Source organism: Gymnogyps californianus, chromosome 4, assembly GCF_018139145.2.
Source record: "Gymnogyps californianus isolate 813 chromosome 4, ASM1813914v2, whole genome shotgun sequence".
In the NCBI taxonomy this organism is placed as follows: Eukaryota; Metazoa; Chordata; class Aves; order Accipitriformes; family Cathartidae; genus Gymnogyps; species Gymnogyps californianus.
This window is the reverse complement of record NC_059474.1, coordinates 33,988,927-34,002,509: the sequence shown is the minus strand read 5'-3', so window position 1 is coordinate 34,002,509 and position 13,583 is coordinate 33,988,927. Positions and strand designations below refer to the sequence as shown.

The following is a 13,583-nucleotide window of genomic DNA, read 5'->3' as shown; positions in this document are numbered from 1 at the left end:
AGCAGTTATAATAGAAGTTTGTGGAAGGAGTAAAGATAGGGAAATAAGAACCTTTCTTGGTGGTGGTATAGAAAGAATAGAAAACTCTGAAATCTGCTTGGGTTGCAGAGAATGTTGTGGTACGTTTCAGCTGAGCCTTTAGTTGCATTGTTGCCAGTCATCGGATGAACAGCCTGGCTTAAATCTGTCCTGATCAGCAGATCTTTCACACAGACCTAGCGCAGAGCTAAGCCTGCTGTTAAAACTAATTCAGGTAGACACACATGCAGATTGATTTCCATGCAGTACAGCTCAGTCTCTTACACTTTCTAGTTCAGCTGCAGGTTCCAAGTGATGGTAGCAGGGCCGAGACTTCTTTACAGTTTCCTTAAAAGAGAGTGCAAGTATCATTCATCGAGTTACTCACTTGCTCTTAATGAGCTGTAGCAAAGAAGGAATCTGACACATGTGTAACTTGAGGCACTCTGCTGGGGCAGGCTGCTTTCCCTAGAGCTGAGCCCAGTACTGCTTTGGAATCGGTCCTTGAAGATACTGTAATTTATATATCTTAAGGCTGAAACACAGCTGTGATGAGAATTTCCTGTACTGCCTGTACAAAAATCCTTGAATCTTCCCATGCTTTTACATAGAGTTTGTATTTACACTGTTTGGGCAGTGTGCCAAGCTGCTATAAAGTGTATGTATGTGTGACTTCTCTTGTATTTGATTGAAGATCAAGTTAACATTTTAGTTGATTTTTCTCTTAAGTAGACACTCATCTGACTAATTTATTTTAAACCAAAGCACTAGAGTCTGTATAGAAGCAGTTTTGCTTAAGGTCAGTGACCACAGGCTTGTGTTAGAGGTCCTGTTTCACCTTGCTTCCAGGCTTTGGGTGCAGCTGGGACTGCATAAGGCGCTCGCTCCAGTCGTATTAACAGTAGGAAAATGACTCTTCCTATTCAGGCCTGTCTGGCTGGAGTTGGGAATGCTAAATTTCAAACTCAAAAGTACAAGTTACTAACTTCTGTTTTGCCTTTTAATCAGCTGTAAATATGGGGAGACAAACCTAGGCAGTCTTCTTAGCTGACTTGTAATTCTCTTTACTTTTATATTAACACACAGCATTTCTTTCTGTTTTCTTAATACTCTGCACTTTCTGCCCGAAACTATTCTGTATCTTGCATATTTAAATATCTTGGGCATATGCATATTAGCAGTACGTTTCAGATTGGCAGTTCTGTATCGCTCTGTATCAGGCAGTCCATGTCAGGCTGGAATTGCTTCTCTGCTGCATATCTGAGTGTAACATGTTGAATGGATGGTCTTCAGGATATTAAGACTTTCAAATTTAGCTAAGTGGTTTATATATCAAAAAGTGAAGTACTCTGACAAATACGCTACTGAAATGGGATCAAATTAGGTGAAGTAGCAAATCCAATTAATTTTTTTATTGCAGCACTCCAGTGTCTCTTGTGAGACATTCATTCTTCTATGTCATGACAAACTGTCACACTTGTGCTTTCTGTATGGGTTCCTGGCTTAACTAGATTCAATTAATTCTCAGCATAAGAAACACTGAATTCAATACTTTTGCAAAGATCTTTTCATGAGTCCTTGGAGGTGGCGCTCATTTCATGGATAGATTATATTTGTCTTTGTATAACCGTGTTGCTGTGCAGAGTGTTCACTATCTTTAATACTTGTAATGAAGACGGTGAAATTAGCATTGAACTTGATCCAATTACTTTTTTCTTTTTTTGACATCTTCAGTAACCACTTCTGCAGCTTGTGAGAAATTGGAGAGAGACAGGAATGAACTGCAAGTTGCTTATGAAGGGTTTTTGCAGAAGTTAAACCAGCAACATCACAATGATTTAGCTGAGCTGGAGGAGAGGCTTAAACAGTTTTACACTGCAGAATGCGAGAAACTCCAAAGTATCTGCATTGAAGAAGCTGAAAAGTACAAAGCGCAACTCCAGGAGCAGGTTTGTAACATTCGAAGTAGAAATGTTCTCTAGCAATTGCTTTCTGCTACAAATGAGCCTTCAGAGAGTCCTGCGTTTTTGCTAATAATGCAGTTATTTTATCTAATGTGAAACTCCACTTCATTGCAACTATAAAAATATTACTACACTAAGCTGTCCAGATCTTAGCTTGTGTTTAAACGTGGTGGGGATTCCTTGTGTTCTGCAATGACTTCTACAGCTCTACTGGATATTTGAGGCAGCTTGAGTTTTAAGATTTATAGAAACAGACCTGGCCTGTGACCTTGCTTTGCAACAACTCCACGTGTGCGACAGATGCATACATCATCCTGGTATGTTGGTAGTGGTAAACTGTAAGGCATCCTTCTCATCTATTAAGTGTTGTATGTGGCTTAGCTTCTCCTGTGACCATCTGTTAAGTGCTACCTAGACCATTTAAAATGTACTCAACGTACTGCATAGAGCCATTGGAACAATACCTTAAACAAGAGTTGACACATGTAAGGGGGAAAAAATCATGTTGTCATATTGCAGGTGGACAACTTAAATATCACACATGAAAACTTCAAGCTGGAACTTGAAAACAGCCACTCAGAAAAAGTAGAGGAGCTGAAAAAGGAATATGAATCCTCTTTTTCAGGCAAGTATTTTGTATTCAACTACATATGCTATAGTACTGCTAGTCACAAACAAAATATTCAAGCTTTTTCATCAGTATGTCCACTTTATTGTTCTTGGCGATCAGCCATCTTTAAAACCGTTGGCTGAATTCCTTCTTTTGGAGCTGAACAAGTCTCATTTTACATACAGAAATAACCATGATATCATTGTAGTTGATTGGAACTTTTAAAACAGTTTAAGAATGAAGGTTACTTTTTCTTTCAGTAAAAGATGTCTGAATTGCGGTCTGCCCTCAAAATCTCAAGTTAATGAGTAATTGCTCCCACCCCCCTAGTTCTGTAAGGAGCACCTAAAAATTGAAATAGAGGATAAGTAGGGTTGTGTGCTTTCCAGTCTGACATGGGAATGTTGAGAAATATTACACACTGCTTACAGTATACTGGGGCAAAGGTTGTTTTTCAGGGAGGGGGTGGTGAGTGTGCTTAGTTTTAAATGGCATTGCATCTAATTGATTTAAGTGATGATGATTTCCATCCTCCCTCCAACTCCACTTGATAGCCAAGTTTCCAGTGATACTTTTGCGTCATTAAAACTGGTGACACTTCCACTGCAATCAAAGAGCAAACTCCTCTGCATGGCATCTCCAAAGTAGGAAAGGAAATGTTTTTCTAGAAGCTTGCGGAAGACACAGTTTGAGTTTTTGCTGTGTTTCCCTTCAGAAACTCAGCTTTTGTCAGATGTGGCTCGTGCTCAGTTCATCCATTTTGTTGCATGTAGATGAATGCTTTCAAAATTGACACGCTGTCAACTAACGAAATGGATATGCGAGGGGACAATCAACAAATCTGAAGCAGCAATAAATCTGATACTTTGTACATGCTTTGGATCAGTTGATGATAAATGTTCTTTCCATGTTGTCATTGCCTCTGCATCTGTGCATATGTGTATTGGCTGGCTTTTTGTGCTGCTGCTTTTCAGAAAGAATTTTCATGTCTTACGCAGTATTAAAAATCTGCAAAAATAATTTGTTGCAGAGCTCAAGAGTGCCCATGAATCTGAAAGGAAGTCGCTTGAAGATTCCTTTAAAGAGAAGCAGGAATTGCTAGAGGTTTGTTAAGGGTTGGAGTCATTGCAACAGTCTAAAACTTAAAAGACAGTTTGGAGATGTGCACTGAATTCTTGGCCTAACTATACTGTATCTTTCATTTCAGAAAAAAATCGATGAATTAAAATGTGAAAACGACTCTCTGAGTGAGAAGTTGAAATTAGAAGAGCAAAAACAAATAGCCAAAGAAAAAGCCAATGTCGTAAGTCTTGATCTTCAAAAGTAATGCAGATGAGCAGATCTTGTAAGCCTGGGTTTATTTGATTGCAGAATATGAAAGGTTTGCAATCAAGCCTGATAGGGCTTCCATATTTATTAACATTTTATGTAAATGGCTCGCTTGCCAGAAGTTTTTCTCAAGCACTACAATGTTGTGTATTAACCTTACCATTATAAATCTATAAAGCTGTTGAGTATCTAAGTCAGTGGTGTAAGTTATAGCCTAAGTTAAATTGAGGACTGCGTGTACGCAAAAGTTGTACCGTAGCTTTCTTCTGGACAGTCGATAAATGTTCTAAGGGCGCTATGATCCGTGTGGGCTTACATCACTACTACAAAACTCCCTTCTTGTACTTGAGTCTTAAAGGCATTTATTCAAACGTTGTTTCATACTTGTTGCTGATTTATCCTTCAGATAAACTTTTATCTGTGATGCTCCTGGGTTAGAAATGTGCTCTGAGAGAGGTTTTTCATGCACTGGGAGGGTTAGACGCAAACATGCTTATCTTTCTGGTTACCTGGAAATAACTGGAATACCAGTAGCATTGCTTATCCCACAAAGAGAAATTCCACGCTTAAAAACTCCCTTAGGATGCTTCTAGTAGAAGTCGCCCTAGTTTTCACTGGGATTTAATTTTTTTTTTTTCTCTTACTGCTTATTCTACTGGCAGGACAGAGCTGCCCCAAGAAGAATCTGCAACCACAATATGTTGCTGTGGTTGGCAGAGATGATACCAAAGAGAACACGTTGTACACTGCACTTGGGAGTTTGAAATGTATTCCATGGGCATGCTCAGATGTTGTTTAATTTAAAGGAGCAATACTCAAGTGCCTTTACATAGCTGGAAACGCACTTTGCGTCCTGACAGCATAAGACACATCATAAGCTTGAGGCTTCTCTATGGAAAAATACTGATTTGACCCAGTATATTCTTCTGTACTAAACACAGATTCCATCCCATTAGCCCGTTGAAGACAGAGGTGTATTTCCAACTCCAGTATTAGATAGATAGTGTCACTTGATATTCCCAGCTTTTTTGCTAAAATCTTACGCAGGCCTTCCAGTCTTTTTATCTGGCTCTGTGTTCTACTACGAGTAGCTAATGTGTTGGCTCAGATTTAACTTTAAAGAGACATTTTAAGACCATTGGGGCAGAGGAGGGAAAGAAAAAAAAAATTAAATTTTTAACATACCGTAAGCTGCATTTAAACTTTTCAGGATCACTTTTCTCACTAGCTCCTAGATTCCACGTAAAGCCACAAAAGGGAGGAACGAAGTTCAAACTGTCTGCCGCCTCCTCCGAGGCAGCACAGCACATCCTACCCTCACACGGACTTCTGTTCGAAAGTAGAAATTAAACAAGAATCACTAATGCCACAGTCCTTAAAAACAGGCAGGAGAATGAAATGCGGAGGTGATGAGGCCCTTGTTACCTGTGAAATGTACTGGCTCTGTCCTTGTGGGACTGCGCCCCACAAAACTGCAGGCATTGCCCTCCAAGTCTTAGGTTTCTGATGCGACAGTGAAGCTGTTACTCAACGCAGTACACCAGTATTCTTACCCAAATATGCTAAAACAAGTTTTGTTTGTTTTTTTAAAGATAAACTTAGTTACACAACACGCTTAATCATTGATTGATTTCTGTTTGTGTTCCACTCGGACTACCTGGAAACGGACTGAGACTTGCTTTAGTTCTCCTTATTTTTGCCTGTGACTTTGCCTTTGAAATGTAGAGAATATGTTTTACTCTGCAGTGTTTGAATGGTTCCTTACTCTGGAAAAAGAGGTCCTTGAGGAAACCAGATCTGACCCTGCCCTGTGCCCCTCCTGCTCTCCCCTCCACCTCCCGGAAAACAACAACAAAGGGAAAAATAAAAAAAGAAAGTCCGAACTTGCTGTATTGGGGATAAGTCACGGATGTACAGCAGTGCAAGATTTTCATGTGCAATTGCATTGCTAGGCTTTACGAAGAACGCAAACCTGCAAATTTCCGATTTTTGCTTATGAGCCAGCTACCTTCAGACTCAAAACAGGGAAAATCAGCTACAGTCAAGTTCATAGCTTTAAATTGCTGGTGCTTTTTGAACTATTCCAGCATCTGAAAACTCTTCAAATGTTTACTCTAATTACCTCTTGGGATGGGTTATGAGTAATATGAAATAAATTTTGGAACTCCTAGCCTTAAAGGGAGCCTTTGGGCACTCCTGCAAAACAAGTTTTGTTGTGACAGCTTTAGTGCCTTCCTTTGACTCACAAGGGTTTTTCACATTTGTGCATAAAGTGTTCTCTGAACAGCTTCTAAGGAAAACTGCAACTGTCCACCTAAAACGGAGGACAAACAAAATCAGAGGAGAAAGTGGTACCAGATCTTTTTTTTTATTGTAAACGGTTTGACTTGATTGCACTTAAAACAAGTAACTGTTGTTACCATATTTATTTTCTTGCTCTTTCTAAATAGCAGAGAAACACTTAAATTGTTCCTGAAATTCAGGGTACTAAGCAAACTTTGTGGAAACCTTTCAGAAAAACCCGCAGATTATGTATCTGGAACAGGAGCTGGAAAGTTTGAAAGCAGTGCTGGAGATCAAGAATGAGAAACTCCATCAGCAGGATATAAAGTTAATGAAGATGGAAAAACTGGTGAGTTTTCCTTGGGGTCTGGCAGGTTTAGACCGTGTCTCTGAGTTACGTTCCGATAATGAACTCGGGCTGGTCAGACTTACGTGCAGGGATTAGGTTTTTTTGTTTAAAAGGAAACATGAAATGATGATGGGACATGCTCACACTACAGGTACAATTATATCTGCATTGGGCTGTAATGTAAAGAGGGGGAAGGAATCACCAGATGCTTTAAATGACCTCTTAACCTCTTAAGACAACTACCGGTTTGCATAAACTCTTGCTAAGTTAGTACAGGTTTATCTGGGAGCCTCTTCCACGTTTCCTTTCCTCTTCCTTCTCTTCTCCCCTATCCCCCAAAGTAAAAATCCTTACCTGGTATGTTTGCTTGAGTGTTATGGAAGATAGATTGCGCTGTCAGGAAAACACTAAGATGGAAATGATCCTAATTAAACAAGAAGGAATCAAATATGAAATGGAATAAATGTTTTCATCTAGAGTTGATTAGCTTAGGTCAATCATTTTAGCTATTATCTTTAAGCTACTTGTTTAGCTGTGTGGATTTGCTCCTGATCTGTGCATAATTCCACATGAAAAGGCAATTTTGGGGGCAGAACTTGTAATTACTTAGCATGTTCGTATTTGTGGCAGGACAGGGTCCTTATCCTGGGTGGGGCCTTTGAACACTGTTGTAATACTTGCTTAAGCAAGATTTTAATGAGGAAGTACAGAAAGAGGTTTGGATACAAAGGAATACATTCATGTCAGTTGTTCAGTATTGTACAGCATCATATGTTGCCCTGGTCTACAATTACTAGTAAATTCCTAGTAAACCTTCATCTTTTCTGACAGACATTGGCCACAGTATAGAAGCCCTTGGGCCATCCAACCATTTAATCACTGTTTTTCCTTAACTTTTGGTAACATCCTGCGGCAACGAAGCGGAATCAGGAGAGCAACAGGGAGAGCTGTTTACACAGGGGCGCTCTTGAATTTGTCACACTAGCATGTTATTTCTAGACAGTCTTCTGTCTGCAACAGCTTCTAAAACTGCTGCCTGTCACTGGCAGAAGTTACTAGAACGTGCTGGTTAACCAGTAGATCCCTTATCCGGTCCTCTTTTGTTGGCATCTAATCAGCACAAGTGGCAAAATGCCAGTGTTATGCAAGGATAAGGTAAGTAGGATCTATTGGACTATTACAGAACATTAAGCCATGATAGCAGGTCGGTCTCACATTACTCTAGGTTTTTGCACTTCCCATAACAAGGTCTGCAAGCTCCAGATTATGAATGTCTGTGATAGCTCAGTCAGTGTCTTGATGAGTGCATGTATGGGTTTTATTTTAAACTGTGACTTTTTTTTCTAAGCTGGAGAACAACACAATCTTAATGGATAAATTAAAGAAGGTTCAGCAAGAAAACGAAGAATTAAAAGCTCGGATGGACAAACACATGGAGCTTTCAAGGTGAAAAATATCTGTGGAGTTTTAGATGTTCTTATGAACCAGGGGAAGGTGTTCCTGTGACAAGAAAGAAAATTCTGTGTAAATATTAGTGACTGGGATTTTGTAGTACTCTGTAAAAGAGCACAGCCCTTTCTTCCCCACTTGTATCTCTACAAATGTGCATCCCTGTGTATAAGAACAAGCAGGAAGAGACTGTAAGGGGGTAAAGGCTCAGTATGTTCTTCAGTGCTCCAAAACAATATTTCAGGGAAGAAAAAGCAACTCAGAATAGTTGCTTCTGGATAGATTGGCTCTTCAAGTATTACTGACTTGTGAGCTAAACCCGGTTTTACTTTAACCACTTCAGTTGAGTGATTTGTCCCCAACTTAGATCAGTGACAAGACCGGTGTGTTTTATTTAGCAATAATAGCAATATTTAACATGAATAAAACGGGTCTGAGGTTCTCCTGACTTCAACTATGGCTTAAATGGATGGGCGAACTCATCCAGTTTGAAGGAAGCTACAGAAATGCAGCTTCTATGTAGAGCTGAGCCTGCAACAAGAGCCAAAGGCTCCAGCATGGCCATTTAAAAGCATCTGTTGTAAGTAGGACAAGTCTCACTTCTCAGATGCTTTTTCTGGCCTTTAGGGATGTTTCTTACTGGGACTTTCTCCTGCTTTCTGCAAGCTACCAGTTTAAATCCAGCAAGGATGAGAACATGCTAAATGCTCCTTTTAAGGAAGTAATTTAGTTGTAAGCCAAGCAGGGCTTTTAGGCAATTCCAAACCTTTCTTTAACAATCAAGTTCAATACCGTAGCCTCCAACTCGGGTTATGTGTTCTGATGTAAATCTTATGTTTGCAGGCAACTTTCTACGGAGCAAGCTGTTTTACAGGAGTCGCTAGAGAAAGAATCAAAAGTAAACAAGCGCCTGTCAATGGAGAATGAAGAACTTCTGTGGAAGTTGCACAACGGCGACCTATGCAGCCCAAGAAAACTGTCTCCCAGTTCTCCATCCGTGCCTCTTCAGTCCCCACGAAATTCGGGTAACTTCTCTAGTCCTACAGTATCACCGAGATGACATCTCTTGAGAGAAAGAGGGGATGGCATTTCATTTGTGATCTGCAGAACCGATCCCAACTTTAATCGCAGGAGCAAGAGCTATATTAGCCGAGTATGACAACTAAACATAACTGGAAACTATTTGGTGCAAAAATGGCGATAAGAGACTGAGAACATGGGAGTAAGACATTCACGTTGCTCCTCCCAAAAAGACTGGTTTATGACCTCTCTGGACATTGTTGCACAAAGCACTTACAGAGCAAGGAAAGACTTGTTCATTGCCTTTTCACCTAACTATAAGAAAAAGCTCAGGGGCTTAGAGATAAAGATCACAACCTTTATAATATGTTCCTTATCACAGACACTTTTTTTTAAGGCGTGTGTATGCGTGTGTGCGTGCGTGCGCTGTGGATGGAATGGATGTAACACACTGTGTGTGTGTCTAATGCTGCCTTCTTTGCTGTGTACGTAATAAAGGATAAAAGCTGAAGACTATATATTGACATGTACTTCCTTAATAATGCTGTCAGTATGCATGCTTTTAGCAGAGAGTACCCTCACCTGGGAATGAGGAGAAACTGCCACTAGTACTATAGGTTAGTTTCCTTCATCTTTCTGGCTTCAGTTCAGTAAAAAAATGGCATGAAAAGCTTTGTCAACTGACTCATTAGTGTCTTGGCTGACCTGAGTATGCAACTTCGAATTAATTTTAAAACCAAACTGAATTGCAGCCATATTTTGCATGGATTCTTGGTTTAATATCCATGCACAACTCTGCCATTTATGAGGTGACTTTTTTTTGCAGGATACAGTGGATTTTGGCTTTCAAGTCAACAGGGTCATAGTCAGAACCACAGTAGCCCTCAAGGTCAGAAGTTATTCGGTCTAGGTTTCTAAACCTGCAACTCAACTATCATCTTACCTGCTGAAAAGGAATCACTTATTTCCCCAAAACAGCATGTCCATTGCTGAGGCTGTCTGCTGAGGATAAACTACATGTAGATTTGAAAGCCAAAGAGAAAAACGCAATAATTGTCATCAGGTGCATTCTTAACTCAGTTCTCAAGAAGAATCTTAAGTAATTTGTGAATTCCAATGTATCTGGTGCCACACTTTGCCTTTTTAAGCATTAGCATTTGTATTAACATTCTTCAGGGTTGGCTAAATTCACCTGAGGAAGAGGGGGAAGGCAGTAGCTGTGTATTTATTTTGCTAATTCTGCCAAACCTTCCCTCTTAGACTGCAGGATATCAGTGGTTTGCCAGTCCATTTGGCAAAAGATCCTGTACCAGAGATTCTGTAGAGTAGGGGAAAAAAAATTGTCCTGGCTGCTGGAACTGGAGGCTGAGGATGTCAGCATTTCTGGAAATGTCATATGCTGAGCTTCAGCTTCAACAAGGTAATCGTGTAGCCTTGCTACACCCTTGGTCAGACCTGTTTAAGATGTCTACATTGTACCTACTAAACACAGGTTCAACTTCAAATTGTTATTACAAAACACTATCCGTGCTTACAATAGCTTGGGTTTTACAGCACCGCTTCCAGGACCATTGTTACAGGACTGTTTAGCTAATGCTGTTAGCTACCTATATTGGTAACTGTTATGGTAAATTGTATCTATCGTCTGCTGAGTTTCCCTGTGTTTTTCAGTAGCTTGAGGACAGGAATCAAGGGGATGGCAAGTGTTTAGGGAACTCAACTGAAGAACCACTTCAAACCATACTACCCAAAACTTGAAAAATCTTGGCTAGTAGTGAGGAACACAGACATACAAACAACCAAGACTGTTAACAGTGCTCAGACAGTAAGTAAACTTGTAATATACTTAAACTTGTGATTGACTATTTCATCATTAAATTTACTTATTTTTCCATAATGTACAAGTTAAGGGTACTATTTCTATGGAACATTATGCTCTCTCTTAATCCTCTTTAGGGTACTGTATATACCACGTGTTAGTGGTGTCAGTACTTAAAATGTTTTCTAGGGGTTTAACTATGAAAATCCTCTGTGGGCTAAAACTTGGCTTAAAGCATATCTTGGAACATTCTTATTTTCTATGGTCAGAGAGATTTGATAACATGTATTTGAGCTGAATGCTTAAAAAAATAAATTTTTTGTACTGATTGAAGGGTTTTCCTCCTGCTTGTATTAGTCAAATGATCTTTAATCTAAGGAGGAACATTCCTCCAAATACTAAAAACTCTTAGTACCTGCTCAGCACAGCAGAACGGCAATAGTAAAGCTTCACTGCACAAATTATTAATGTTCAGCTAGCCCTTAGAAAATTTTAACTCTACCCTTGCTACTCTAATGTAGGTAGAAGTTACACAGAGCTTGATGTGATTATTAGCAATTCCGTTCGAGTTGGCTGTTTAAAAAAAAAAAAAGGGAGACTCTAGATAACATTACAGAATTAAGCAATAATAAAATACTTGAGTACAGTTGGCTTAATATAGGGACCCAATGTGCATATGTCTGGTAAAGGCATCCTACAGGACTCATCTTATTAAAATGCTCACCTTATTCAGGAAATTTTGTGTGTGAGAAAAGCGACAGAGTTTAGCAATCTAACAGGTCATGTCACAAGAACAGTTGCCTAGCCACTGGTAAGAACTTTATCTTAGGTGCAATGTTAGTGCCTCAGATAAAACATGCAAGAAGAGTGCTTACAAATGTTTGAAGATCAAATATAGTGTACCCCTTCATGTAACAGAAAAGGGGAAAGCTTTTTCAGGCTACCAGTACAGAAAAGTAAGTGTCCAGTATTTGTTCGATCCAGTAGCTTTTACATATTTTTTGGTAATTTCTTTAGCATTAAGTTTCCTTCAGGAAAAGCTAGGAACCTGCACACCATAAATATATGCCAAAGGTCTAGTGCTAGTCAAGCAATTAAACAAGTGATTTTTAACTAGTAGTTCCAACTCTAATGATAAGTTCCAAAGGAAGCTACAGTGACATTTATATCTGTACTGAATAGTTTGTTGCCATTCAAACTATTTGTAACATGGTTCACCTCCCTTCAATACTCTTCTCTAAAGGTCTTTGTGTGAGTTGCAGTATATTTGCTGGAAAATTTGAGGTGAATCATTTCCTTATGCTAACTGAAGTCTTGAAGTTTCTCATTACAAACACCAAAGACACTTGCATGTAAACTGGTATCATGCAATTCATGCAGGAAATTCCTTCTAGACCATAAGTAACCACTGATCTTTAAAACTGTAGTTGCCTGACAGCCAGGAAATCATTTAGGGCTGAGCTGGAGTTAGAAAGGTCATCAGAAAGTTGGAATAATCATTGAACCCTTAAGAAACAAATACCTTCTGTCCATTGCTGCTGCCTTGCCTTAGCAGAGCAGTGACTGAGGGATGGAAATAGAAATAACAATAACAATACTGGCAGGTTTAAGTAGGTGACTTTGACAAGTTGCTTAAATTTCATTTCCCAGGCTTCATTCTCTTACCCTGTGTCACTGTTCATTTATGTGGAAATGTGTCATTGCATCAACATAAAAAGAATCAGGCCTGCCCAGAAGGCTTTTGGTAAAAGAACTATGTAAAATATATAGTAAAATAATTCTCATACTTTACAATGATGAGAATTATTTTGATGATGGGGGGAACACCACCAAAAATTCTTCCTTAAAGGCACTGCTTCTGTAGTTATAATTAATCTTGAGAAACTGCATGTGATCAGTACACATAACCATTAAACCTGAGGGAGACTACTCAAGCAATGAGGCAGCAATGGATTTACATAATCTTTTCCTCTCCTGCCAAACTGTCACCAAGGAAGTGATGCTACCACATGAACTGCTGTGCTGTTCAACAAGTCTGAACAGGTGACACTATCTCCCACTTGCTAGATATTTTAAAGGAAATCAATTGTCAAATGAAAGGCTCAAAAGCACTTTGAAATTTAAGAAGTTGGCACAGCTCCTGTAGTTCAAAGGGGAATACATTGTTCTGATAAATGAAAATGCTAAAAGGAATGAACACATTGCACAGCCTTTGCCAGCAGCTCAGTGACTGTTAAAGTTACTTTGGTCAGATGGAAGTCTTGCCTAAAAAAATGGTAAAGACCTCTTTCAGGTATTACTATGAAATTGTGTAACACCTATTTAGTCATTTGGGTAACAGTGTAACATTCTTGATACCTTTTAATAGCAATGAGAAAGAAGATTAACAAGGGACTACCTCTTACGCCTTCAAAGTTGGTCCTATTGCTTGCTATAGTTAATTTTTTATTTTTAGCTACCTTGTTTCCAGAGGCCAACAATATTACAGGCATCTGGGGAGCATTCTCCATGAAGCCTATTTCATGAGGCAGGCATAGAGAGCCATTTCAGTCTTTACCATGGATATTTATCATATCAGTTACATTGTTTTAGGTTCCTGCATGCTGAAGAAAAAACTGTCAGCAAGCTTGTTTAGTGTTTTCATTAGCTCCACTGTAACCAGGTTAATGACATTAACTGAGAAGCTGCCATTTTTACATTAGTACTTACTAGATACCACTACTCAAAACAGTACTGTACACA

General features: G+C 39.2%; 1 protein-coding gene across 6 annotated transcripts in view; it reads left to right on the top strand.

Annotated features, from left to right (window-relative positions):
• The window catches only part of MTUS1 (microtubule associated scaffold protein 1), a 126,978-nt gene extending 117,281 nt beyond the window's left edge, over positions 1-9,697 (top strand). For all 6 annotated transcript variants that reach the window (XM_050896751.1, XM_050896750.1, XM_050896752.1 and 3 more), the window contains 7 exons: positions 1,753-1,967; positions 2,502-2,607; positions 3,623-3,696; positions 3,800-3,895; positions 6,437-6,553; positions 7,902-7,999; positions 8,846-9,697. In XM_050896751.1, coding sequence (XP_050752708.1) covers positions 1,753-1,967; positions 2,502-2,607; positions 3,623-3,696; positions 3,800-3,895; positions 6,437-6,553; positions 7,902-7,999; positions 8,846-9,062 — 923 coding nt within the window. In that variant the 3' untranslated portion in view covers positions 9,063-9,697. The remainder of the gene's footprint in view (positions 1-1,752; positions 1,968-2,501; positions 2,608-3,622; positions 3,697-3,799; positions 3,896-6,436; positions 6,554-7,901; positions 8,000-8,845) is intronic.
• The last annotated feature ends 3,886 nt before the right edge of the window (positions 9,698-13,583 follow it).